Source organism: Triticum urartu, chromosome 3 (assembly GCF_003073215.2).
Source record: "Triticum urartu cultivar G1812 chromosome 3, Tu2.1, whole genome shotgun sequence".
In the NCBI taxonomy this organism is placed as follows: domain Eukaryota; kingdom Viridiplantae; phylum Streptophyta; class Magnoliopsida; order Poales; family Poaceae; genus Triticum; species Triticum urartu.
This window is the reverse complement of record NC_053024.1, coordinates 614,504,124-614,530,344: the sequence shown is the minus strand read 5'-3', so window position 1 is coordinate 614,530,344 and position 26,221 is coordinate 614,504,124. Positions and strand designations below refer to the sequence as shown.

Here is a 26,221-nt window from a genome sequence, read left to right as displayed (position 1 = left end):
ATATTTCTTCCTACATATTCCGCGAAGATCTTTTATTGGTTGAACCACTATTTCGAGGATTCAGTTAATCCCGTATGCAATTCCCTTTGTCCAACGATATGTTACTTGCCCGAGATTCGATCGTCGGTATCTCCATACCTAGTTCAATCTCATTGTCCGAAAGTCTCTTTACTCATTTCGTAATACAAGATCATGTGAATAACTCATTAGCCACATTTCTTGCATGCTCTTTATGATGTTATATTACCGACACGGCTCAGAGATATCTCTCCATCATACGGAGTGACAAATCCCAATCTCGATCCATGCAAATCCAAAAGACACCTTCGGAGATACCTGTTAGAGCATATTTTTGATCACCCAGTTACGAAGTGATGTTTTATAGAACACAAGGTATTCCTCCGGTATCTGGGAGTTGCATGATCTCATTGTCTTAGGAATAGATACTTGACATGAAGAAAGCCGCAACAATAAACTTAAGTGATACGACCATATGCTAATCTTTCGGTTGGGTCTTGTCCATCATATCATTCTCCTAACGATATTATCCCGTTATCAAATGACAACTCATGTCTATGGTTAGGAAACCTTAACCATATTTGATCAACGAGCTAGTCTAGTAGAGCCTCACTAGGGACACGGTGTTGTTTATGTATCCACACATGTATTTATGCTTCTGGTTAGTACAATTCTAGCATGAATAATAAACATTTATCATGAACAGATAAATATCATAATAACCATTTTATTATTGCATCTAGGGCATATTTTCAACAGTCTCCCACTTGCATAGAGTCAATAATCTATTTCACATTGTTATGTGATTAACACCCAGCGAGTTCTGGGGTTTGATCATGTTTTGCTTGTGAGAGATGTTTTAGTCAACAGATCTGCAACGTTTAGATCCATGTGTACTTTGAAAATCTCTATGGCATACTATAGATGCCACTACCATGAACCACTTGGAGCTATTCCAAATGACTACTACACTATATGTATCTGATTTTCGACTCAGAGTCATTCGGATCGGTGTCAAAGCTTGCATCGACATAATCATTTACGACGAACTGAGGGCTGGCCCTAGGGAGGGGCAGGGGGGCCGCCCCGGGCCCCCAATGTCTAGGGGCCCCTTCCCATGTATGTACGTAGGCTATGACCAAATATATTTGATATTTCGAGAGATCAGAAAAAATTACTATCGGGCTAGCCGGTTGGGCCTCACGAAGCATGCGTGCAAGGCACGCAGCAGGCCAGCGAGGCACAGAGGCTGCCATCGTTCCTTCCTTTTTCACGTAAAAATAGGAGTGATTACTCCCTTCCTATTCCATCTCCCACTGATGCAGCGATTCCTAGCTGCCGCCGATGATTCGTCTGTTCGCGACTGCGCGCTCGGCGCTCCTTAGTCCTTTTCTCTCCTAATCCTATCTTCCTTCCTAATTTAGATCATCACCGCTCACCGCCGATTTCAATTTGTCGGGGCCTGTCGTAATCTGGCTTTGGTTTCTGTTCATCGCTGATTCGACCATCCGAGGTCTATCATATTGTGGTTATGTAGATGCATAGCCGGCACAGCGGCACTGTTCCACAATTAATGATTTTTTAGCACTGTGTCTCATCATATATTCTTCTTTTTTGAGGGAGTGTCTCATCATATTGTCCAGAAGAAAGTATGCATCTGGTAGCGACAAAAGAAAAAGAAAGAAAATACAAGGTATAACACAATAATTTGAGAAGTACAGAGATGAGGGGTTTTCTACTAGTTTGATAATTGCCAAAGGTATTACAACTGAAATGAGTATAGAGCCATTGTTTCCGGTAAAATCATCGTGTTACAATGAACAATTTGACGAAAGTGGTTATCGAGAAGAAATTCTAGAATCAGAGAAGGCTTTCCAAGCTAAATTGTTTTTGGTTGGTAGCAATCAATTCTTTGAAGGATAGATTTAAAGAAGCCGTGGTGTTTAAATATATATTTGGATTTTTATTCAGCTCGTGAACTATGAAATCATTGAAGATAATGAACTTGAAGTCGCACAAAATTTGTAGAAACTTTCTCTCTTGATAGTTCATGTGATGTTGAGGTATATGATCTTATTTCTCGTAAAGATTGTGAGATTCACTTTGCCAGATCACCGTAATATCTGCTATGGAGGTTTCGAGCACGTCAAGAGAAATAGGTTGTTATCCTGATATCTCCATTGCTTATTGCATCTTATTTACTATACTTGTGACTATCGTATTGGCCGGAGGAAGCTTTCCAAAGTTGAAATTATTGAAGAACTCTCTGAGGCCAACAATGACTCAAGAGAGGTTATATGGTTTGGCGACGTTTTAGCAACAAGAGGAAATTATTGGATGATATTGACATCTACCCCATCATAAGTAACTTTGGATCAAGGAATGTTAGAAGAATAATTTAAGGTAATATTTGATATGCATACTGGTTTTGGATGCCTTTAAGTGTTGTAGAATATTTCACATGTACATATATTCATTATTATTTTTATGATGTTTATATTAAGGGCCCTGAGTTTTAGTCTCGCCCTAGGCCCCCAAAATCTCAGGTCCGGCCCTGGACGAACTCTTTATCACCTCCATAACCGAGAAACATTCCCTTAGTCTTCTTTAGGTACCTAAGGATAATTTTAACCGTTGTTTAGTGATCCACTCCTGGATCACTCATGTACCCCCTTGCCAGGCTCATGGCAGGGCACACATTAGGTATGGTACACAACATGGCATACATTATAGAGCCTATGGCTGAGGCATAGGGGATGACCTTCATTCTTTCTCTGTGTTCTACCGTGGTCGAGTTTTGAGTCTTACTCAGCTTCACACCTTTACAATATAGGAAATAACTCCTTCTTTGACTGATCCATTTTGAACTCCTTCAAAATCTTGTCAAGGTATGTGCTCTGTGAAAGTCTTATTAAGCATCTTCATCTATCTCTATAGATCTTAATGCCCAATATGTAAGCAGCTTTACCCAGGTCTTCCTTTGAAAAACTCCTTTCAAACAACCCTTTATGTCTTCCAGAAATTCTACATCATTTTCAATCAACAATATGTCATCCACATATACTCATCAGAAATGCTATAGAGCTTCCACTCACTTTCTTGTAAATACAAGCATCTCTGTAAGTTTGTATAAGACCAAAAGCTTTGATCACCTCATCAAATTGTATATTCCAACTCCGAGATGCTTGCACTAGTCCATAGATGGATCGCTGGAGCTTGCATACCTTGTTACCATCCTTAGGATCGACAAAACCTTCCAGTTGCTTCATATACAATTGTTCCTTAGGAAACTCATTAAGGAATGTTGTTTTGTCGTCTATCTACCAGATTTCATAATCATAAAACGCGGAAACTGCTAACATAATTCTAATAGACTTAACCATCGCCACGGGTGAGAAAATCTCATCGTAGTCAACACCTTGAACTTGTCGGAAACTCTTTGCGACAAGTCGAGCTTGATAGATGGTGACATTACCATCGACCTTTGTCTTCTTCTTAAAGACCCATTTATTCTCAATGGCATGCCAGTCATCTGGCGAGTCCACCGAAGTACATATTTTGCTCTCATACATGGATCCTATCTTGTATTTCATGGCCTCAAGCCATTTGTCGGAATACGGGCTCATCATTGCTTCTTCATAGTTTGTAGATTCGCTGTTGTCTAACAACAGGACTTTTAGGATAGGATTACCATATCACTCTAGTGCGGAGCATGTTCTAGTCGACCTACGAAGTTCAGTAGTAAATTGACCCGAAGCTTCATGATCATCATCATTAGCTTCCTCTTCGGTTGATGTAGGCATCACGGGAACAACTTTTTGTGATGTGCTACTTTCCAATATGAGAGAAGGTACGATTACCTCATCAAGTTTCTACTTTCCTGCCGCTCAATTCTTTCGAGAGAAACTCCTTCTCTAGAAATGTGTGAGGAACAAAAATCTTGCCCTTGGATCTATGATAGAAGGTATACCCAAAGGTTTCTTTTGGGTATCCTATGAAGACGCACTTTTCCACTTTGGATTTGAGCTTATCAGGCATAAGTGTCGCATCCCTAAATTCTAAGAAACGACATGTTCCTTGCCAAACCACAATTCATACAGTGTTGTCTCAATAGATTTAGATTGTGCCCTATTTAAAGTGAATGCGGTTGTCTCCAATGCATAACCCCAAAACGATAGTGGCAAATTGTAATGCCCCGAGACCGACGCTTCAGTTGCCCTTCCATTTATTCTAGTTATTGACGTGTGTTTATTATGTTTGTTGCATTATCATAATTGTTTTGCATATTTCATTCATATATGTTTATGCCATGATCATGTTGAGTGCATTGTCATTGTTGCTTCTTGCATCATGTTCATCTTTTATTATATTGCATTTTGACATCCTTGTTTGTTTGCCATGGTCATCTCACTTGCCTTGATTCATGCTTCATGATGTGATATGGCCTTTGTCGTTTTTGGTTGCATTTGCATCATGATCATCATTGTAGTGTACATATTTCTCATGTGCTTGTTATCTTTGTGAACTCCTTCTCCTCATCTTCTTTGTTGTTCCATCTTGCCCTCCCATCTTAATCATCATCAAGTGCAACACCCAATCACTAGTTTCTTCCTTTCAATTCTCACACATTTATTGCAAGTGACATTATTCCCTCAATCATTAATGTTCACTTATTTCCTGATGACCATACTCCTTGCCTTATACCTCTCTGTCAAATTTCATTCATTTTGGAGTTGTTTTCGTAGGGTTCAAAAATGGCTCAAGTGTGAATTAAATTCACACTTGAATTATTTTTCTGTCCTTAAAAATGCCCAAAGCAATTGATTCAATTTCTGCACAAATCCTGGACTCCATTTATATGTTCATATCTCTCACAACCATCTCCAATTCCTCTGTGATTTTGCTCTTTTATTTCTGTTTGAAGAAATAGAAAAAGAGCAGCAGCACAGCCCAGCGACAAGTAGCTTCAGCAACCTAGCAGCCCAGCTGATCCAGCCCAACTATCTCTCTCCCTGGTAAAATTTCCCATATGCACCCAGTCGCCCCCACCTGACATCCCCTCACTCCGCACCTTTTCTTCCACCTCCATCACATATCTATCTCACGGTAACTCTGGGAGAGCGGGGCACATGGCCACCGTGGCCACGGCACTGCGTCTCCCCTCCTATAAAGCCTCGTAGCGAACCCCATCTTTCCTCCTCCGCGCCGCCAGCCAGGAGGGCAGCCCCACGCGGCTCCTCCCGAGACACCCGACTCCATGACCGAGGAGAGCTCAAGCTCTTCTCCGGCTTGATCCTTGCCGTAGCCGTCTTTGTCTTCTTCCTCGACCCCGCAGCAAGTCCCTGGAGCCCTGGATCGGCCTCCTCCATGGCGACTACCTCTCCTGCTTCTTCGTCTTCACGGACAGCGCGCACCATCGCCGATCAGCGCCTACCCACGCCGCATGCGTAGTCTTCTTCGTTGTCAATCAAGGCCAGGAGCCGGAAGGATCCAAGGCCGGAGAAGCCAAGTTCCTGGACGTCCTCTTCCTTTGCTTCATCTTCTTCACGGTTCAGAGGAACACGGTTTAGAGGAACGCCAAGTTCCTCGTCGTTGTCTTCATCTTCTTCATCTACGGCAGGTGCTTGTTGCCGGTCAACTTCGTTGCGACCCCTCGTCCCCAAGCTCGATCGACTCCAGCAGTCTCCCTCTGTGAGCGGCCGCACCTCCTCACCTCTTTCCGCCATCATTTCCATCATCGTAGTCACTGATCCACGCGACCTCGAGTCGTTCCGCCATGGATTGCTTTGAGTTCGAGCTTGTGCCCGTGCGCCCCGCTGCACCGCTCAGGTCCTTGCACGCACACCATGCTCCTCTTCGCCCTAGCACAGAGGCAGGGCCCCGCAGCTTGCCTCGCCGTGCTTCGCCGCCATGGCCTTTGATCTCTGAATTTTTGCGCACGCGAGAACCTACACTCAGCTCCTCCACACATGCACGCTGCCTCCCAAGACACCAACGCGACGCCCGCGTCTCACTGTTTCTGGCACCACATCACCTACGCACGCAGCGCATCGCTTACAGCCCGGCCGCTGCTTGCCCTGCTTCACACCCATGCTCACCAAGCTGCCGCTGCCTCCCGCCTCACCATGCCATGCTCGAGCCTTTGTACGCATCCGTCGCACAACGCATCAACCTCCCAGTTCCGCACACCCGCCGTCGTCTCCAAGGCACCGCCGTTTCACCGTTGCCCGCCGGCATAGTTGGTGTGTTCTCTGTTGCAGAGAAGAAGAAACCCCGTCCTCCGTGGGACTAGATCAAAACAAGCCGTGCCCCATCCTGTCAATCATTGCAGTAGTAGAGCAATGGTTCGGGCCATGTGGTTCTACCGGGGAGACCCGGGTTCTAATCCCCTCGGGAAAATATTTGGAACCCCAATTTTTGCCTCTGTCCCCTCTATGACAGTGGGACCCCACTTGTCATCCTCTCTGTCTCCCACACACTCAGCGCTCATTCGGGCCAAGTCCTGCTGGGCCGCTGCAATCCGGCCCATGCATATTTTTCCGGTATGTGTATTTTAGCATTTTCCAATGCATTCTTATTTACTGAAATGCCACTGTTTTGCATTGTTGATAACTAAAAATCCATACATCCAAATAAAATATGTCATATATGTAAATTGTTTAGAATTTTGTCTAGTTTAATAATTTGTAATTTTCATCCATGTTAAAAATGTTTAAATTGCTGTTTTTTTAAATTTGTTTAAATAGCATGTTAAAATGATTTAATTCATAACTAAATAACCGTAGCTTCAAATTTAATAATCTTTATATGTAAATGGGGTAGAAAAATGTCTAGTTTAACATGGTGGCATCACTTTGCATGTTTAACAACCCTAAAATTGTGTTTAGGGCAGAACAGTACCAAATCCATTAATATGCACATGATGATTTTCCGGACTTATTGCTTGTTGTTTCGGCCTCATTTAAACTTGCCTAGATAGGTAGTTTTACTTTGCTTCACCTCTTGACATGTTAACCAACATTTAATATTGTTGAGTACCTAACCGGGAGTGAACTAAATAAGTCATGTGGTGTTTTCTTCAATATGCAACTCCGTTGCATATTGAGCTCAACTTAATTTGTAGTGTTGTTTGTTGCACTTTGCCATGCTATGTTTCATTAAACCGGACATGCATCATACTTGGTTGTGCATCATGCCATGTTTATGTGATGGTTGTTTACTATGTTGTTTGCTTCTTTCCGGGTTACTTCTCACGTTAGCTCCGGTTTCGTTCCAGAGTTGTGAGGATCCGTTCGACTACGTCCGTTTGTCTTCTTCACGGACTCGTTCTTCTTCCTTCCGGGATTTCAGGCAAGATGACCATACCCTCGAAATCACTTCTATCTTTGCTTGCTTAGTTGCTCGCTCTTTTGCTATGCCTATGCTACGATACCTACCACTTGCTTACCATGCCTCCCATATTGTTGAACCAAGCCTCTAACCCACCTTGTCCTAGCAAACCGTTGTTTGGCTATGTTACCGCTTTGCTCAGCCCCTCTTATAGCGTTGTTAGTTGCAGGTGAATATTGGAGTTGGTTCCTTGTTGGAACATGTTTACTTGTTGGGATATCACAATATCTCTTATTTAATTAATGCATCTATATACTTGGTAAAGGGTGGAAGGCTCGGCCTTATGCCTGGTGTTTTGTTTCACTCTTGCCGCCCTAGTTTCCGTGATATCGGTGTTATCTTCCCGGATTTTGCGTTCCTTACGCGGTTGGGTTATAATGGGAACCCTTGATAGTTCGCCTTGAATAAAACTCCTCCAGCAATGCCCAACATTGGTTTTACCATTCGCCACCTAGCCTTTTCTTTCCCTTGGGTTCTGCAGACTAAAGGGTCATCTTTATTTTAACCCCCCCCCCCCCGGGCCAGTGCTCCTCTGAGTGTTGGTCCGAACTGGGCAGCCTGCGGGGCCACCTCAGGGCAACTTGAGGGTTGGTTTTACTCGTACCTTGACCTATCTGAGTGTGCCCTGAGAACGAGATATGTGCAGCTTCTATCGGGATTTGTCGGCACATTTGGGCGGTGTTGCTGGACTTGTTTTACCATTGTCGAGGATGTCTTGTAACCGAGATTCCGAGCCTGATCGGGTCTTCCCGCTAGAAGGAATATCCTTCGTTGACCATGAGAGCTTGTGATGGGCTAAGTTGGGACAACCCTGCAGGGTTTTGAACTTTCGAAAGCCGTGCCTGCGGTTATGGGCAGATGGGAATTTGTTAATGTTCGGTTGTAGAAAACCTGAAGTTTATCTTAATTAAAATACATCAACCGCATGTGTAACCGTGATGGTCTCTTTCCGGCGGAGTCCGGAAAGTGAACACGGTATTGGAGTTATGCTTGACGTAGGTTGTTCTAGGATCACTTCTTGATCATAGTTGTTCGACAGTGCTTTTGCCTTCTCTTCTCGCTCTCTTTCGCGAATAAGTTAGCCACCATATATGCTAGTCGCTTGCTGCAGCTCCACCTCATACCTTTTACCTTACCCATAAGCTTAAATAGTCTTGATCGCGAGGGTGTGAGATTGCTGAGTCCCCGTGACTCACAGATACTTCCAAAACTAGTTTGCAGGTGCCGATGTTACCGAGCAGGTGACGCAACCAAGCTCAGGAGGAGCTCGATGAAGATCTTGTCCTTTGTGTTGTTTCATTCTAGTTGATCAGTAGTGGAGCCCAGTCGGGACGATCGGGGATCTGTGTAGCATTTGGGGTAGTCTTCTTTTATTTTGGGTTCCGTAGTCGGACCTTGATTGTATCTGGTTGATGTAATGTTCTATTCATGTATTTGTGTGAAGTGGCGATTGTAAGCCAACTATGTATCTCTTTCCCTTATGTATTACATGGGTTGTGTGAAGATTACCTCACTTGCGACATTGCTTTCAATGCGGTTATGCCTCTAAGTCGTGCTTCGACACGTGGGAGATATAGCCGCATCGAGGGCGTTACAAGTTGGTATCAGAGCCTTCCCCGACTTTAGGAGCCCCCTGCTTGATCGAATCGCTGGCGTTATTGAGTCTAGAAATGTTTTGAGTCATTTAGGAATTATATATCAGAGAGTTTAGGAATTCTTGTACTCCCCAGTCCCTTCATCGCTCTAGTAAGGCATCCTGACGTAGAGTTTTGACTCTTCTCTTCTCAAATTTCACTAAAAAAATTTAGGATCACGCGGGTATCTTGGAATCGTTCCGATCGATTTGTGACGAGAACATTGTTATTGGTGCCTCCTGTCATTTAGGGGTTGTGGCAGTGTCCCGGGGAGTTGAGCTCCGAGGTGTTGTCGTCACAATTTTATCGTTGCAGTTCTGGAATACCTTAGTTTAGTTTCGCCGACATCGAAAATCTCTTTTATGCAGTTGTTAGTGAGATAACCTCGACGCCACCCATTACTGGGGCGGGAGTTCGGGAGTATTGCCATAACTCGTATAACGGATGCTTTTCGAAGGTTGAGGTAGACGATTTCCGAAGGTTTCTTGGTTATGTGTTGAAGGATGGATACAACTGGATGTAGGATTTGCTAGTTTTGGGCGAGATATTATGCTTTCCCTGTATCCCCCAACACCTGATTGCATAACCGGAAAATTTCAGGACTTTATAAGTGGGAATTCAAGTAGCTCTTAGGATATCTTTCTGACGGATATATGATATGAAATTGGGGTTCGACGTCTAGTGGTCCGCCTATTCACGGTTGGTTTTACAGTGGTCTCGTTGTGTCTTAAAGAGTCCTTGGCTATGCCGACTTGGGGACGCTTTGTATGTCATGTGCACTGCCTTGTACATGATGGTGCTGTACGATCGAGCCCGTGTAGGCCCCACCACGAAAACTTCGGACGAAATCTCTATCATATGTTTGTTCCGGCTTATTCTGGAAGCCAATCCTTTGTTTTTGTTTTGAGTTGTGGTATTCAAGTTGCTTCGAAGTCAAGTGTTGATTCCATACCTTTCCTTAACGGTGTTCTCATACTCCGATGTGAATACCAATCCTTCATGATAATCGAGATTGCCATGTCAATCTTGTTCAACCAGTGTGTCTCTCTTCAAGTGGATCCAATCACGTCAACATCCGCAAGATCAATTATCAGTTCTTCTCAACGGTGTTTGTTTCATTCGTTCCAAGCTGCCTTTGTTTTCCCACCCCCCCCCCCTTTTTCTTCAAGGACTCAGATTTCTCAATCAAGTATCATTTTATTGATGAAAGTCTCTTCACTCTTTTCCTTCAATGTTCTTATCTGGTAATTCGCAAGAAGATGCTAACGAAGCTTCTAGTCCATCATTCTTTGTTCTTTTCTTCTCTGGTTGATTCAATTCAAGCCTTATGTGCTGATCACATGCTATTTTCCTTGTTTCAAAGGCCTTCTCATACCGGTGCACTTCATAATTATTCACTTCTCGCTATTCATTTGTTCGGGAGTGCTGAAGATATCTCAGAAGGCTCGTCTTGTCTTTCAAGATCAGTTCAACCTATTTCGAGATTGTTATCTCATTCAAGCCATTTAATTCAACCGGTGAATTCTCTCTTTTAAATCGTTATACGGTGTTTTCTTTTGAGTGGGCCCTAACCCACAGGTCTTTTCCCCAGGATCTTACCTGACTCTTCTCTTTTTCCGGAGTTATTCTCAAATTCTTTTCTAAAGTTTGACGTAAGAATGATTTATCATCAGTCAAATGTATTTCTCCAAGGTCGGTTAAATTCTTTTCATCGTCGGTTCAACCTTTCAAATTTTCATCACGGAGTATTTCAACAATTCATGGTGGTGTTCTCATCGGTTTTCTCAACATTTGAAGACCGAAGAAGAATTTCTCTTCAATCTTATCCATTCTCTCAGAGATTCGTGATTCTAGCTTGTTGCCATCCTCTCTTAATTGTTTTCGATTGTCAGAATTCTTTTCACCCATCTAGAGCAATTCAAGAGTCTTCTCAGTTTTATTATCCGGATTCCATCAATACAGGTTTATTCATTCTCAGATTTCACTTATCATTCTCCAAATCTTACCGGTGCATCGGTCAAGTGATCTCTAATTAGTCGTGATCCCTTCGTTCTAATGTATCTAGATTGTCTCAAGTATCTTCGTTCTTTTCACAATTCTTATCCGGGTGATTCATCCCTTTACTTCATTTATTTTAATTCTTATGGTGGTTCTTTCAAGATTTCTCCTCCTTCGTTTATCATATCTATTCATTCGTTGTTTCGATTCCACCGGTGTTTCGTTGAAGACCTTCTCAAGTTGGCGCGATATCTATCTTAATCTTTTCTTCGAGAATAAGTGGTATGCCAAATCCGTTGCTTGTCATCAATTTAAATTGGTGAAGGATAAGCAGAATATAATTCTTATTCTTGTTTCATCGAAGTGATTAATTCCTTGTTCCGGAGGCTCATCAAATTCTCGGTTTCATTTGTTTCATTTTTCTTTTCCGGAGTTCCAAGCTCTAATTATAACGGAGATCCATCTAAAACATTACAAGGTTTCACCTTGTGTTTTCAACTTCTCTTTCTTTTCGTTATCCTTTTGTTTACCGGAGATCTTCATGGAGGTTCTACATGATGATTCATCAAGGATTTAATTCCTTCTCGAAGTGTTCATTGAGATTCTTTTCAAAGGAGCTCAAGTTTTCATCTCTTGTCATCCGGAGTGCAATTCTTTCTTCCATATCATTGGAGGTGGTATTATGTTATTCTTGATAATTTTCCCTTCGTGTTTCATGATTCACAAGTTATCAAGAATGAGGTAGTTTAAATCCATTAATCTCTTCGTTGGAGTTGTCTTGTGTCATATTTTCACCTAAATCCTTCCCGAAGGATTGTTGCTATCTATAGTGCTTATAATGACCCAAGTTCTTAATTTATCCTCCCGGTGAAATGAGTTTCTCGTCTCCTTGTTCATATCAATCCAATCTTTTGTTTCCGTTAGTGGCAGAATTTCACCTTAGTTTTGAGATGTTTTCCTTAAGCCCACATCAAGCTTATTCTTTTCGTTGTTGATTTTCCTACAACTCCATTCAATCCTTCTTTTTAAGGATGCTATCTCAAATTCATCTCAGGCAGAACTTGTTCTTTTGGGTCCATTCTTATATTTTTCTTTCGGAGGCTTTGTGATGTTGCTCTCTTCAACTCATCTTCTTGTTTGTCAGGACCTTGTTCTTTTCGTGCTTATCCTTTTAACCAGAGTGTTGTGTCCTCTGCTCAAGTTCTTTTCATCTTGTCAAGTCTTTCATCTCTTGTCAACCGGAGTGCTGCTCGAATTTGTTCTTCCTTGTTCCTTTTCCTAACGGAGTGCTTTCAACTTCGATCATTCTCGTTGCATTCTTTCTTTCAATTTGTTCAACCTCTCAAGGCTCGTGGTTTCACTCGTTTGTCAAAGAAGTAACTTAGTATTACCTCTTCTCTTCCTCTTCCGTTTCTCTCCGATGCCATCTTAGATCTCGGGACGAGATCCTCTCGTAGTGGTGGAGTGTTCTAACGCCCCGAGACCGACGCTTCAGTTGCCCTTCCATTTATTTGAGTTGTTGACGTGTGTTTCTTATGTTTGTTGCATTATCATAATTGTTTTGCATATTTCATTCATATATGTTTATGCCGTGATCATGTTGAGTGCCTTGTCATTGTTGCTTCTTGCATCATGTTCATCTTTTATTATATTGCATTGTGACATCCTTGTTTGTTTGCCATGGTCATCTCACTTGCTTTGATTCATGCTCCATGATGTGATATGGCCTTTGTCGTTTTTGGTTGCATTTGCATCATGATCATCATTGTAGTGTACATATTTCTCATGTGCTTGTTATCTTTGTGAACTCCTTCTCCTCATCTTCTTTGTTGTTCCATCTTGCCCTCCCATCTTAATCATCATCAAGTGCAACACCCAATCACTAGTTTCTTCCTTTCAATTCTCACACATTTATTGCAAGTGACATTATTCCCTCAATCATTAATGTTCACTTATTTCCTGATGATCATACTCCTTGCCTTATACCTCTCTGTCAAATTTCATTCATTTTGGAGTTGTTTTGGTAGGCTTCAAAAATGGCTCAAGTGTGAATTAAATTCACACTTGAATTATTTTTCTGTCCTTAAAAATGCCCAAAGCATGTATTCAATTTCTACACAAATCCTGGACTCCATTTATATGTTCATATCTCTCACAACCATCTCCAATTCCTCTGTGATTTTGCTCTTTTATTTCTGTTTGAAGAAATAGAAAAAGAGCAGCAGCGCAGCCCAGCGACAAGTAGCTTCAGCAACCTAGTAGCCCAGCCGATCCAGCCCAACTATCTCTCTCCCTGGTAAAATTTCCCATATGCACCCAGTCACCCCCACCTGTCATCCCCTCACTCCGCACCTTTTCTTCCACCTCCATCACATATCTATCTCACGGTAACTCTGGGAGAGCAGGGCACATGGCCACCGTGGCCACGGCCTCGCGTCTCCCCTCCTATAAAGCCTCGCAGCGAACCCCCTAGGGTTCCCTCGGACCCCCTCTTTCCTCCTCCACCGCCGCCAGCCAGGAGGGCAGCCCCACGCGGCTCCTCCCGAGACACCCGACTCCATGACTGAGGAGAGCTCAAGCTCTTCTCCGGCTTGATCCTTGCCGTAGCCGTCTTTGTCTTCTTCCTCGACCCCGCAGCAAGTCCCTGGAGCCTTGGATCGGCCTCCTCCATGGCGACTACCTCCCCTGCTTCTTCGTCTTCACGGACAGCGTGCACCATCGCCGATCAGCACCTCCCCACGCCGCATGCATAGTCTTCTTCGTCGTCAATCAAGGCCAGGAGCCGGAAGGATCCAAGGCCGGAGACGCCAAGTTCCTCGACGTCCTCTTCCTTTGCTTCATCTTCTTCATGGTTCAGAGGAACGCCAAGTTCCTCGTCGTCGCCTTCATCTTCTTCATCTACGGCAGGTGCTCGTCGCCGGTCAACTTCGTTGCGACCCCTCATCCCCAAGCTCGATCGACTCCAGCAGTCTCCCTCTGTGAGCGGCCGCACCTCCTCACCTCTTTCCGTTGTCGTTTCCATCATCGTCGTCACTGATCCGCGCGACCTCAAGTCGTTCCGCCACGGATGGGTTCGAGTTCGAGCTTTTGCTCGTGCGCCCCGCTGCACACCGCTCAGGTCCTTGCACGCACACCATGCTCCACTTCGCCCTTGCACAGAGGCAGGGCCCCGCAGCTTGCCTCGCCGTGCTTCGCCGCCATGGCCTTTGATCTCTGAATTTTTGCGCACGCGAGAACCTACACTCAGCTCCTCCACACATGCACGCTGCCTCCCATGAGACACCAACGCGACGCCCGTGTCTCCCTGGTTCTGGCACCACATCACCTACACACGCAGCGCATCGCTTACAGCCCAGCCGCTGCTTGCCCTGCTTCACACCCATGCTCGCCAAGCTGCCGCTGCCTCCCGCCTCGCCGTGCCATGCTCGAGCCTTTGTACGCATCCATCGCACAACGCATCTACCTCCCAGTTCCGCACACCCGCCGTCGTCTCCTGGGCCCCGCTGTTTCACCGTTGCCCGCCGGCGTAGTCGGCGTGTTCTCTGTTGCAGAGAAGAAGAAACCCCGTCCGCCATGGGACTAGATCAAAAGAAACCGTGCCCCATCCTGTCAATCATAGCAGCAGTAGCGCAATGTTTTGGGCCATGTAGTTCTACCGGGGAGACCCGGGTTTGAATCTCCTTGGGAACATATTTGGAACCCCAATTTTTGCCTTTGTCCCCTCTATGACAGTGGGACCCCACTCGTCATCTCTCTGTCTCCCACACACTCAACGCTCATTCGGGCCAAATCCTGCTGGGCCGCTGCAATCCGGCCCATGCATATTTTTTCCAGTATGTGTATTTTAGCATTTTCCAATGCATTCTTATTTACTGAAATGCCACTGTTTTGCATTGTTGATAACTAAAAATCCATGCATCCAAATAAAATATGTCATATATGTAAATTGTTTAGAATTTTGTCTAGTTTAATAATTTGTAATTTTCATCCATGTTAAAAATGTTTAAATTGCTGCTTGTTTAAATAGCATGTTAAAATGATTTAATTCATAACTAAATAACCGTAGCTCCAAAATTAATAATCTTTATATGTAAATGGGGTAGAAAAATGTCTAGTATAACATGGTGGCATCACTTTGCATGTTTAACAACCCTAAAATTGTGTTTAGGGCAGAACAGTACCAAATCCATTAATATGCACATGAGGATTTTCCGGACTTATTGCTTGTTGTTCCGGCCTCATTTAAACTTGCCTAGATAGGTAGTTTTACTTTGCTTCACCTCTTGACATGTTAACCAACATTTAATATTGTTGAGTACCTAACTGGGAGTGAACTAAATAAGTCATGTGGTGTTTTCTTCAATATGCAGCTCCGTTGCATATTGAGCTCCACTTAATTTGTAGTGTTATTTTTTGCACTTTGTCATGCCATGTTTCATTAAACCGGACATGCATCATACTTGGTTGTGCATCATGCCATGTTTATGTGATGGTTGTTTACTATGTTGTTTGCTTCTTTCCGGGTTACTTCTCGCGTTAGCTTCGGTTTCGTTCCGGAGTTGTGAGGATCCGTTCGACTACGTCTGTTTGTCTTCTTCATGGACTCGTTCTTCTTCCTTGCAGGATTTCAAGCAAGATGACCATACCCTCGAAATCACTTCTATCTTTGCTTGCTTAGTTTCTCGCTCTTTTGCTATGCCTATGCTACGATGCCTACCACTTGTTTACCATGCCTCACATATTGTTGAACCAAGCCTCTAACCCACATTGTCCTAGAAAACCGTTGTTTGGCTATGTTATCGCTTTGCTCAGCCCCTCTTATAGCGTTGTTAGTTGCAGGTGAAGATTGGAGTTGGTTCCTTGTTGGAACATGTTTACTTGTTGGGATATCACAATATCTCTTACTTAATTAATGCATCTATATACTTGGTAAAGGGTGGAAGGCTCGGCCCTATGCCTGGTGTTTTGTTCCACTCTTGCCACCCTAATTTCCGTGATATCGGTGTTATGTTCCCAGATTTTGCGTTCCTTACGCGGTTGGGTTATAATGGAAACCCCTTGACAGTTCGCCTTGAATAAAACTCCTCCAGCAATGCCCAACATTGGTTTTACCATTCGCCACCTAGCCTTTTCTTTCCCTTGGGTTCTGCAGACTCAAGGGTCATCTTTATTTTAACCCCCGGGCCAGTGCTCCTCTGAGTGTTGGTCCGAACTGGGCAGCCTGCGGGGCCACCTCGGGGCAACTTGAGGGTTGGTTTTACTCGTAGCTTGACCTATCTGAGTGTGCCCTGAGAACGAGATATGTGCAGCTCCTATCGGGATTTGTCGGCACATTCGGGCGGTGTTGCTGGACTTGTTTTACCATTGTTGAGGATGTCTTGTAACCGGGATTCCGAGCCTGATCGGGTCTTCCCGCTAGAAGGAATATCCTTCATTGACCGTGAGAGCTTGTAATGGGCTAAGTTGGGACACCCCTGCAGGGTTTTGAACTTTCGAAAGCCGTGCCCGCGGTTATGGGCAGATGGGAATTTGTTAATGTCCAGTTGTAGAAAACCTGAAGTTTATCTTAACTAAAATACATCAACCGCGTGTGTAACCGTGATGGTCTCTTTCCGGCGGAGTCCGGAAAGTGAACACGGTGTTGGAGTTATGCTTGACGTAGGTTGTTCTAGGATCACTTCTTGATCATAGTTGTTCGACCGTGCTTTTGCCTTCTCTTCTCGCTCTCTTTTGCGAATAAGTTAGCCATCATATATGCTAGTCGCTTGCTGCAGCTCCACCTCATACCTTTTACCTTACCCATAAGCTTAAATAGTCTTGATCGCGAGGGTGTGAGATTGCTGAGTCCCCGTGACTCACAGATACTTCCAAAACCAGTTTGCAGGTGCCGATGTTACCGAGAAGGTGACGCAACCAAGCTCATGAGGAGCTCGATGAAGATCTTGTCCTTTGTATTGTTTCGTTCTAGTTGATCAGTAGTGGAGCCCAGTCGGGATGATCGGGGATCTGTGTAGCATTTGAGGTAGTCTTCCTTTATTTTGGGTTCCTTAGTCGGACCTTGATTGTATCTGGTTGATGTAATGTTTTATTCATGTATTTGTGTGAAGTGGCGATTGTAAGCCAACTATATATCTCTTTCCCTTATGTATTACATAAGTTGTGTGAAGATTACCTCACTTGCGACATTGCTTTCAATGCGGTTATGCCTCTAAGTCGTGCTTCGACACGTGGGAGATATAGCCGCATCGAGGGTGTTACACAAATCGGTAAGAGACATCACAGAATGCACCATATCCAATATAGTATGATTACGACGTTCGAACGCACCATTACGCTGTGGTGTTGTAAGTGGCGTGAGTTGTGAAACAATTCCACATTGTCTTAAATGCATGCCAGACTCGTAACTCAAATATTCATCTCCGTGATCAGATAGTAGAAACTTTATTTTCTTGTTCCTTATAACGATAGTAACATATATCCGAGGCAACCGAGCGATCGGGCAGGCTGCCTCTGTGAACTTCCGGGATCAAAGTTGGTATATTTTGTGTGGTGTATGGTCGAGAGGAGACTATTATTCATCGCTTCTGGAGATGCACCTGCTCGAGTGTGTACTGGATGGAGTTGAGCAAAGCCGTTGCTACACCATGTTTTGAGTTACTGCCAGATGTTGACTCCCACTTTAAGTTACGCAGCTGGATGCTTCTATGGAAGGTGGCGCCGGGATGGAACAGAAGGTTGTGGTGCTACACTAGCTTGTAGGAGTTGTGGTTCTACGTTCTAGGAATTGTGCTACGGAGGACCAGAAGATGGAAGATCCAGTGCAAGTCATGGACATGGTGCTCCGACTGAATGAAGAATGGAAGTTGGTACAAGAGCGAGCGACGAGTTCCTCCACGCGTGGACTGGTGGAGCAGTGGTGCCTGCTAGACGAGGGTTTGGGTGAAGGCAAACGGCGATGGTGCAATGTCGACAGCGCTGGACTTCGGAGCGGGGACAGGTCCTATGGGACCATCATGGTGCGCTCCTTGCCAGGGCGCGCCACTTCTTTCCCTCTGCTGCTGACCAGGAGGCGGAACTACTGGCCCGCCTGCCGCAGGGCAATCCGGCTGGCGATGGAAATAAACGTGTGGAAGCTCTTCCACGAGACTGATTCTCAGTCCGTGGTGAGCAAGATCAAAAACAAGGCGAAAGATTTCTCGCTTAATGGCCACCTGGTCAATGAGATGAAGTCCCTGCTCCATTCGTAGCAACAAACACAGGTACACCTGCGCATCCCTGCGTTGCTCTGATCCCCATCCTAGCTCAACACACAACACAACAGCAACGATGGAGTATAATGTCGGAAACAGAAATCCATCGGGTGAATCGCTAGAAACAAACACAGGTACAACAAAGGTTCTCCAACAAATTGTTCGGCAGAAGGTACTTTTACACAGTACTCGCAATACGGAAATTAAAGATACATGCATGCCACGCCGCACAAACACACAAGTGTGTTTTTCGGGCAACAGTATACAACAGCAGCAGATTGAACCAACCACAAAGTAAAATGTTCGGAAAGGTAAAAACGACAAACTGAAATTAATGGATAGGGTACTTGGATCGATCCGGCGGACGGACCGCCTCAGTTGAAGCCAGTGAGGTCCAGTGTGGCCTCGTCCTCGGACGTCTGGAACTCCCTCGAGGCCATCTGGGCCACGTCTTCGTCCTGATCACTGCTGCCACCGGCGCTGCTGCGGCCCGTCTCGCTGCCGTAGTAGCCGCCACCGGGGTGCTGGGGGAGCGGGAACAAGTTAAGGTTCGTGCATGCAGCATGCATGCGTCCCTGGGCACTAAACATCTGCGGAAATGCCGGCTCGGGTCCATAGGGCAGCAGGTTGTTGCTGTAGGTCGGGTAGTAGTATCGCTCCAGCATCTCGCCGCTGTAGGCGTTGAGGTCCGGCAACGGCACGCTCAGGTTCATCATTCCTGCTTGCGACGATGACCCGGCAGCGTTGGCTGGGTGGAGGTACTGACCCATCCCGTGTGGGCTGGAGACGGCCAGCATTGCAGCGGCACATGGAACGATCTGGCCGTCATACGCGACGCCGGCCGATGGAGACGGTGGCGCCACGTTCTCGTCAGCCATCATTTTGTCGCGGATGTACTCCTCGAGGAGGGTGAATTGCCCCGGGGCGGCCTGTTGGCTCGTCTTCTTCTTGAACCGGCGCTTCGACTTGAGGCTCCGCTTTGTGGCGTTCCAGTGATTCTTGACGGCGTTCTCCGACCGGCCGGGCAGGCACCTCGCGATCGACGACCAACGGTTTCCGTGGACCTTGTGCGCGTCAATCAGCATTATGTCGTCCGCCTCAGTCCAGATGTGCTCCTTCTGGAATGTCAATCAAAAGTTAATGTCTCCAGATGATTGGCACAAGCAAGTGTAATTGAATTGCATATCATACTGGACATATTAGTACTACGATAGTATATTCATTCTGAGACGGAAACGTGGTAGTTTTTCAAATTCGCCTGGTAGAAATAAATTGCGTCGCTGAATCCTCGCAACAAAGCTCAATAATATATAGACATCTGAAGCTTGGCCTGGCTGAAACTCAGGAAAGAGTAACAAATAATCATTAGAAATTGAATGGTTTTTTTCGAACGTCTTCAGACGGCAAGGTCCTCGAGCAATTCATATGCGTATAGAGATGAATTGATCGTGCCTACAAGGGAAACTGAGCTAAAACCCCATATGGTGCTTTGTTAATAAAAAAAATTGGTCAAAAACAAAGACAATAGGCGGCCACGCCGCTAAACATACACGATTTTCAGACGCTTGTGCATCTGCAATTCTGCAAAAAAAATTGTAGAACTAATGTGCTTGACCATTTTCTCCCTCCAATCTCTTCTCAAGGGGCACGGACAAAATTACTCATGCGAACAATTAGTGGCCTTGATGAAGAAATTGGCGCAGTTAATGATTAAAATAAAGTCATGCAGCATGACGAACTATTCATTCCTCACTTAATACCCACTCCCGAATTGTACGGCCAAAAGTTCAGCATGCTTCGAACGTAGTAAAAACTAAACTAAGACTATTTAGATTTCCGAATCATATAGATCTATGAAAGATTTCCCATAATTAAAATCAGATCAAGACTATAAGCTGCGATGGTGCGTCACCTTGATGCCGGGGCGCACGTGATTTGTCCATCGCTCACGGCACTGCTTGCCGATCCGTTCGGGGAGGTGCTCTGAAATGGTTGCCCACTTATGTTCGCCATGCTCATCGACCAATCTCCTGAGAAGTCTGCAAACAAGAAAGCAAATTGATCAATTAAGCAGAACAGCTTGAATGCCTGGAGATCAAGCTGCTCAAAAAACGACTCAGATTCAGCTGTTTCACGTACTCATCCTCTTCCTCCGTCCACGGTCCTCTGAACGGTGTCGCCCCATCGTTCTTGGCGGCAGGTCTTTGTCGCCGGACCACGGGGATCTCCACCGGGACGGCCTCAGCGCCATAACCCGCGGCCGCGTGGGTCCCCTCCGGCATGATGAAGGTGGAGGGAGGCATGCCCAAGCCGGAAACGAGCAATCCCGTGTCGGGGAATCCTGCCGGAGCGCTGCCAGCTTGCTGGAAGTGGGGAAAACCATGGGCAGGGCTCAGGATGTACCTTTCGAACCTGCCGTGCACGTCCGCCGACATGGCTGCCACCGCCGCCAGCTCCTGGTTCAAAAGCATCTCCCCCAACGACGCCATCGCCGGAGGTCGGAACTCGGAAACAAAGGAGGAGGTCGGCGAAGGGGGGTGGAATTTCGAGGAATCGAGCGAGAGAGAGAGGGGAAGAGTCTGGCACAGGGGAGAAGGCAAGTCGCTGTCGAGATGAAGATCCAGGGACCCGCATCATATAGAGCAGGAGGTGCCGCCTCAGCCTTTAATCTCCGGGCCCACGTTCATCCGACGGCGGGAAACCTTCCAAGAATATGACGTTCCAAGTACACACATTCCACAGACCAGGCGAAGATGGGCCCTTGGATCCCGTCTCTGTCTCTGGCGCCCCATGTAGACCAGGCGTAGCCAGTTTTCTCAGGAGGTCAGCTGTTGCGCAGTGGGCCCGAGCTGTCGGTACATCTCACTCGAGCAAGCAAGAGCCAGTTCGGATGACGAGTTTGTTACAGCTGACAGGGAGGCGCTGCTCCACACAAACTTCCAAATATAGGTATGTCCGTATGCGCATAAAGGACTCTTGCATGCCACTGAGAACCCAATGGCAACTTTTTTCAGCGGAATTCGATCGTTGGTGTGCACGTAAAAATTAATACATTTGCTGAGAAATACAATTCCAATCAATTAAATTAATACATTCCACACAAATAAATATTCCTGGTTAAAAAAATTCCAGAAATACAAGCTTATGTACTTCGTAGATAAGTAAAAAATGAGTGTTAAACCTTTACAACGTCGATTTTGTATGTTAAGCATTCAATACCACAAACAGATATTTTGCTTAGATTTCCTACTAAAGAGTCATGTTAAAAGTGGTGTGTTGATCTTGTTGATTCTATGACCAATACAGTTATATGTATCGGAAAACGAGTGGATCACTATAGGCCCTCGAGATCTATGAAAACGACGAGTCGGAATATGCAACTTGTTCTTTTCGTGTCGGCGACATCGCAATCACAATCCATGAAAGTGAAAAATATGTGTGACTTTTTCTTATCAATTACTGTTGAGTATCTATAGACGATGCAGATAAAACTGCTATGACATTACATATCGAAAAGAGCGATAAAATGGTACGATGAGCATTTTCACGTGCTAATGAGAATGCAACCTACAAACATTTAAGGTATGCATGTTTGTGGCTAGGAATTATTGCAAAGGTCTTTAGGTTGCATATATTTTTGAACAAGTAAAGGTAAACGGCATTGGTATGTCGTTAATCTATGATATAGGCGCAACGGTAAATGGCACTGATATGTCATACTCTATGATATAGACGCAACGATAAACGGTATTGGTTTGTCATTACTATAGGATATAGGCGCAATGGTAAATGGTACTGGCCTGTCGTCACTGTATGATCTAGGTGCAACGGTAAACAGTATTGGTATTTCCTTACCCTGTGATAGGCGCTGCCACGTTAACTGTCGTCTGGTAGGGAATAATGATGGTCATACTTGTGGTCGTGACCCATGCTTCTTTTCAGTTTTTCTTTGAGAACCTAAGTTCGGCGGCTCACAATGTACTAACCACTTCGATCCCCCAGTCATAGAAAAATGGCGATCAGGGAGACAACCAACTCCTCCCTCGCTGTGCCAGTGAGGCTATGGGTTATCTCCACCTCCGGTCGCCACTCTGGCGACGGATGGCTGGGGAAACCCTGGCTCTCTGCATTGGTTGTAGTTAGGGTTAGTATTAGTGTGTCCCGTGGCGATGTTTGGATGGACGTGACATCAGTGCTTGGAACAAAATTTCCTCGATCTCAGCCTCATCTCGACGCCGCCCCTGGCGGTGAACTCTGGGGAGCTGTGGGTACCTTATTCCACCGTTTTCTTGGTGTTATAGATCTGGTGGTGTTTATTGTGTCTGTAGCGGATTCTATTTCGTGCGTGTCATCTTTGTTTGGGGGAAGATGAAGGTCCAATTAAGTACAAAGTTGGAGCCTAGTGAGTGCTGGTTACAGCATTCTGCTCTGGCGACATGCGGCGCATCTGGTTTCAAGGAGTACAGGGATGATCCCCAATCAACGTGTCACAACGACAATGACCTTGCCAGCAGCAAGCCTCTTCTTCGGCTCACATAGCCCTCATGGTATGATGGTGCTTTTTCGTCTCTGAAGACGGCAAGTGGCAAGGATGGTGGTTCCTGAAATCCGCTTCGGTGGAGTTTTGTTGCAAATGTTTTCTGGACATGTGTCCTCTCTCCTTTCCGCTCATGATTTTTCGCAAGTTCGTGTTGTAATTTGATATTTGTTTAATGGTATGCGGAAATTCTTAAAATAGATAGAAAAACCTAGCGCTGTCAGTGTTTGATCCCATATTTTCGTGCAATTTAGCAGGTTGACGAAAGATGTGTCTACGGTCACACATAATTTCATATTTAAATTTGATCCACACATATAGAAAAGAGGGAAATTTAACTATAAATGCCATCCAAATTTGTGTCTTTTGTGTGGTTTTTACACTGTCCATAAACGAATCCTTCTTTTTCCCCTATATATTTCAAAGTTTAGTATCATGTTTGTGGCACTGGAACTCTTCTTTGTGCGTCGCTGTGTAGGAAGTGAGGGGGGGGGGGGGGCTGAGTGATGTTGGCAAACACAATGATAAATTAATGTTATATGAATGTATGCATCGTCCTGATGCAGAAGCCGGAGGTAATCCTCCTTTCCGGGAAAAAAAGGAAAAATTGATAAATTAAGAGTCTGTTTAGAACTGAGTCGGCCGAGACTTAACGAAGTCTCAGTCGAGTGACGTTAGCGTAGTTTTTTTTCCTACAAGCGGTACAGCGGGATGCTACAAACAGCAACGAAAAATGTTGCAACGGTATTGCAAGCAACGACCACAAATGCTACAACCGTTTAAACTAAAAATGCTACAACCGTTCTAACTAAAAATGTTACAACCGTCAATGAAGGAATATTGCAACCGGTGAGATGACATGCTACAATCGATGAGGGACGGCATGCTACAACCAGCAAGACAGATGCTGCAATCGGTAAGAACAAAATGTTGCAAATGATGTCACGAAATGCTATAAGGTCGACTAAGACTTGGCTAAATAACAGTTGACTGAGGTTTAGCAAGTCCGATAAATTAATGTTGAATTGGTTTTTTATTACATAATTTCGGTCAATTTATCTTATCGCATCTTAACCGAAACAACGGCCGCGTTACTAGGACGGTAAAATTCTATGGGTGACAGCCAGGCACCCTCGTGACGTGGTTGTGCAAAGCATGTGTGACGGGGTAGGGCACGCTGCGTGAGTGAGACAAGGAGGAAACGCAAGGCGCATACAAGGCGAGATGCCGGTCACATAAAGAAATCAAAAAGGCGAAACGTCACACTGGAATCTGCCAAAAAGCACGCAGTGAGGCGCGGAGTATAACTAATGCAAAATGTCCTCAAGCAAACGCTCGAGCAGCCTGAAGGAGGAAGGAAGCTTCCTTCTCGTCTTCCTTCGGGACGGCACGCAACCCTCGGTTTGGGCCAAATGCGGTTATGGATGGCATGTCCGGAAATAAGCCGAATGCATGCGTGCTCTGTTTTCCTCGGGGCCTATGCATGCTTGCCAAACGTGAGCCAGTCCGTAGTTCTTTTTTGTGTGGGGTAGCCAGTCCGTAGTTCTTATTTTTTTTCGCGAAAAGGTCCATACATCTACTAATCAGCACACACCATTACAAAGCACCCCTCAAAAGAAGAAGAAATTACAAAGCCGGTTTGTAGTTTTTTTTACAAAAAATAATCAGATCTATTATAAAAGTTTATCAAAAATATAAAGTATCTCAAATATAATAGAAATTACGTCGAGGATTCGAGACCATCGAGAATGAGGCATTGACGTTGCGTTCTCGTCGCTCCCCTATCAGAGCAGGATGGACCTTGTCGATGACAGACGGTAAGTCTTGGTGCACGTGCCCAAGGACCAACGCCCTTGAGTTGCATTTGTCGTTGTTGAACTCTTGCATAGATGTGAAGCACCTGACATCAAATCTCGTCACATGACGAGAAAACCCCAACCTCACCAACCGAAGGAGACAATGGGAATCTATGTCGGAGCTCCGTCGACTAACCAACTCTATGCGGAGCGGAGCCAAGACAAAATTGAAGAAGAAGCGTCGCCATCCGCCCGAGCGCCGCACCTGCGAGGACTAAAAAGACCTAACCTAAACTACTAAGTGGAGCGAACGCACCGAGATTCCCTGTGACGCCCCCGACTTAATTGGCGGAGCGATTCCGTCGGGGTTACTTCCCTCCGAGAGGGGAAAATCGAAACCATCGTCATCACCAACAACCCTCTCATTATGGGAGGGTCAATCTTCATCAACATCTTCAACAGCACCATCTCATCTCAAAATCCTAATTCATCTCTTATGTTTAATCTTTGTATCAAATCCTCAGATTGGTATCTGTGGGTGACTAGTAGTGTTGATTACATCTTGTAGTTGATGCTAGTTGGTTTATTTGGTGGACGATTATATGTTCAGATCTATTATGCGATTCAATACACATCTGATCTTGAGAATGAATATGTCTTGTGAGTAGTTACTTTTGTTTTTGAGGACATGTGAGAAGTCTGGTCACAAGTAATCATGTGAATTTGGTATTTGTTCGATATTTTGATGATATGTATGTTGTAATTCCCTTAGTGGTATTATGTGAACGTCCACTACATGACACTTCACCATCTTTGGGCGAATGGGATGCATTATGGAGTAGTTATTAGATGATGGGCTACTAGAGTGACAGAATCTTAAACCCTAGTTTATGCGCTATTTTCCGTAAGGGGCTGATTTGGATCCGTATGTCTAATGTTATGATTAGATTTTATCTTAATTCTTTTTTCGTAGTTGCGGATGCTAGCGGGGGGGGGGGGGGGTTAATCATAAGTGGGAGGCTTGTTCAAGTAAGGACAACACCCAAGCACCGGTCCACCCACATATTAAATTATCCAAGTAGCGAACGGGAATCAAACAAACATGATGAAAGTGACTAGATGAAATTCCCGTGCATCCTCAAGAACGCTTTGCTTATTATAAGAGATTGTTCCGGCATGTCCTTTGCTACAAAAAGGATTGGGCTACCTTGTTGCACTTATGATGCGACACCGTCTTCGGAGAAGAGGGTGTTCAAGGGAAGGTGTGAAAGAGAACCAACTTTGATTTGACTAAATGGCTTAGAGACATAATGAGGTAGCTTCTGGAAAACTCTCATTGGAGGTGGTTGGCGGTTCCCGACCAAACATTGTTCAATGGAGTCGAACAATGTTTCCTTTAGCAGCAAACTCGAGTTTTGTGAACCTTTCGCAAGTTGGGATATCCAAACTTGTGCAAAACATTGTTTCGTCAGAATCGGAACAATGTTTCTTCAACATAAAACATTGTTTCGTCAGAATCGGAACAACTCATTTCTTCATGAATTCCTAACTTTGTTTTTTCGCCATAAAACATTGTTTTGCACAGACTGAAATGTGTTT

At 44.8% G+C, this 26,221-nt stretch overlaps 1 protein-coding gene across 1 annotated transcript; it reads right to left on the bottom strand.

The window, feature by feature from the left end:
• Positions 1-18,413: 18,413 nt before the first annotated feature.
• Positions 18,414-20,884, bottom strand: LOC125548859 (transcription factor DUO1-like). Its single transcript, XM_048712387.1, has 3 exons — positions 20,429-20,884; positions 20,202-20,328; positions 18,414-19,407 (listed from the first exon to the last, which is right to left on the bottom strand). Exons 1-3 carry the CDS (start codon positions 20,776-20,778, stop codon positions 18,664-18,666), a joined length of 1,221 nt encoding a protein of 406 aa, XP_048568344.1. The 5' UTR covers positions 20,779-20,884; the 3' UTR covers positions 18,414-18,663.
• Positions 20,885-26,221: the final 5,337 nt, after the last annotated feature.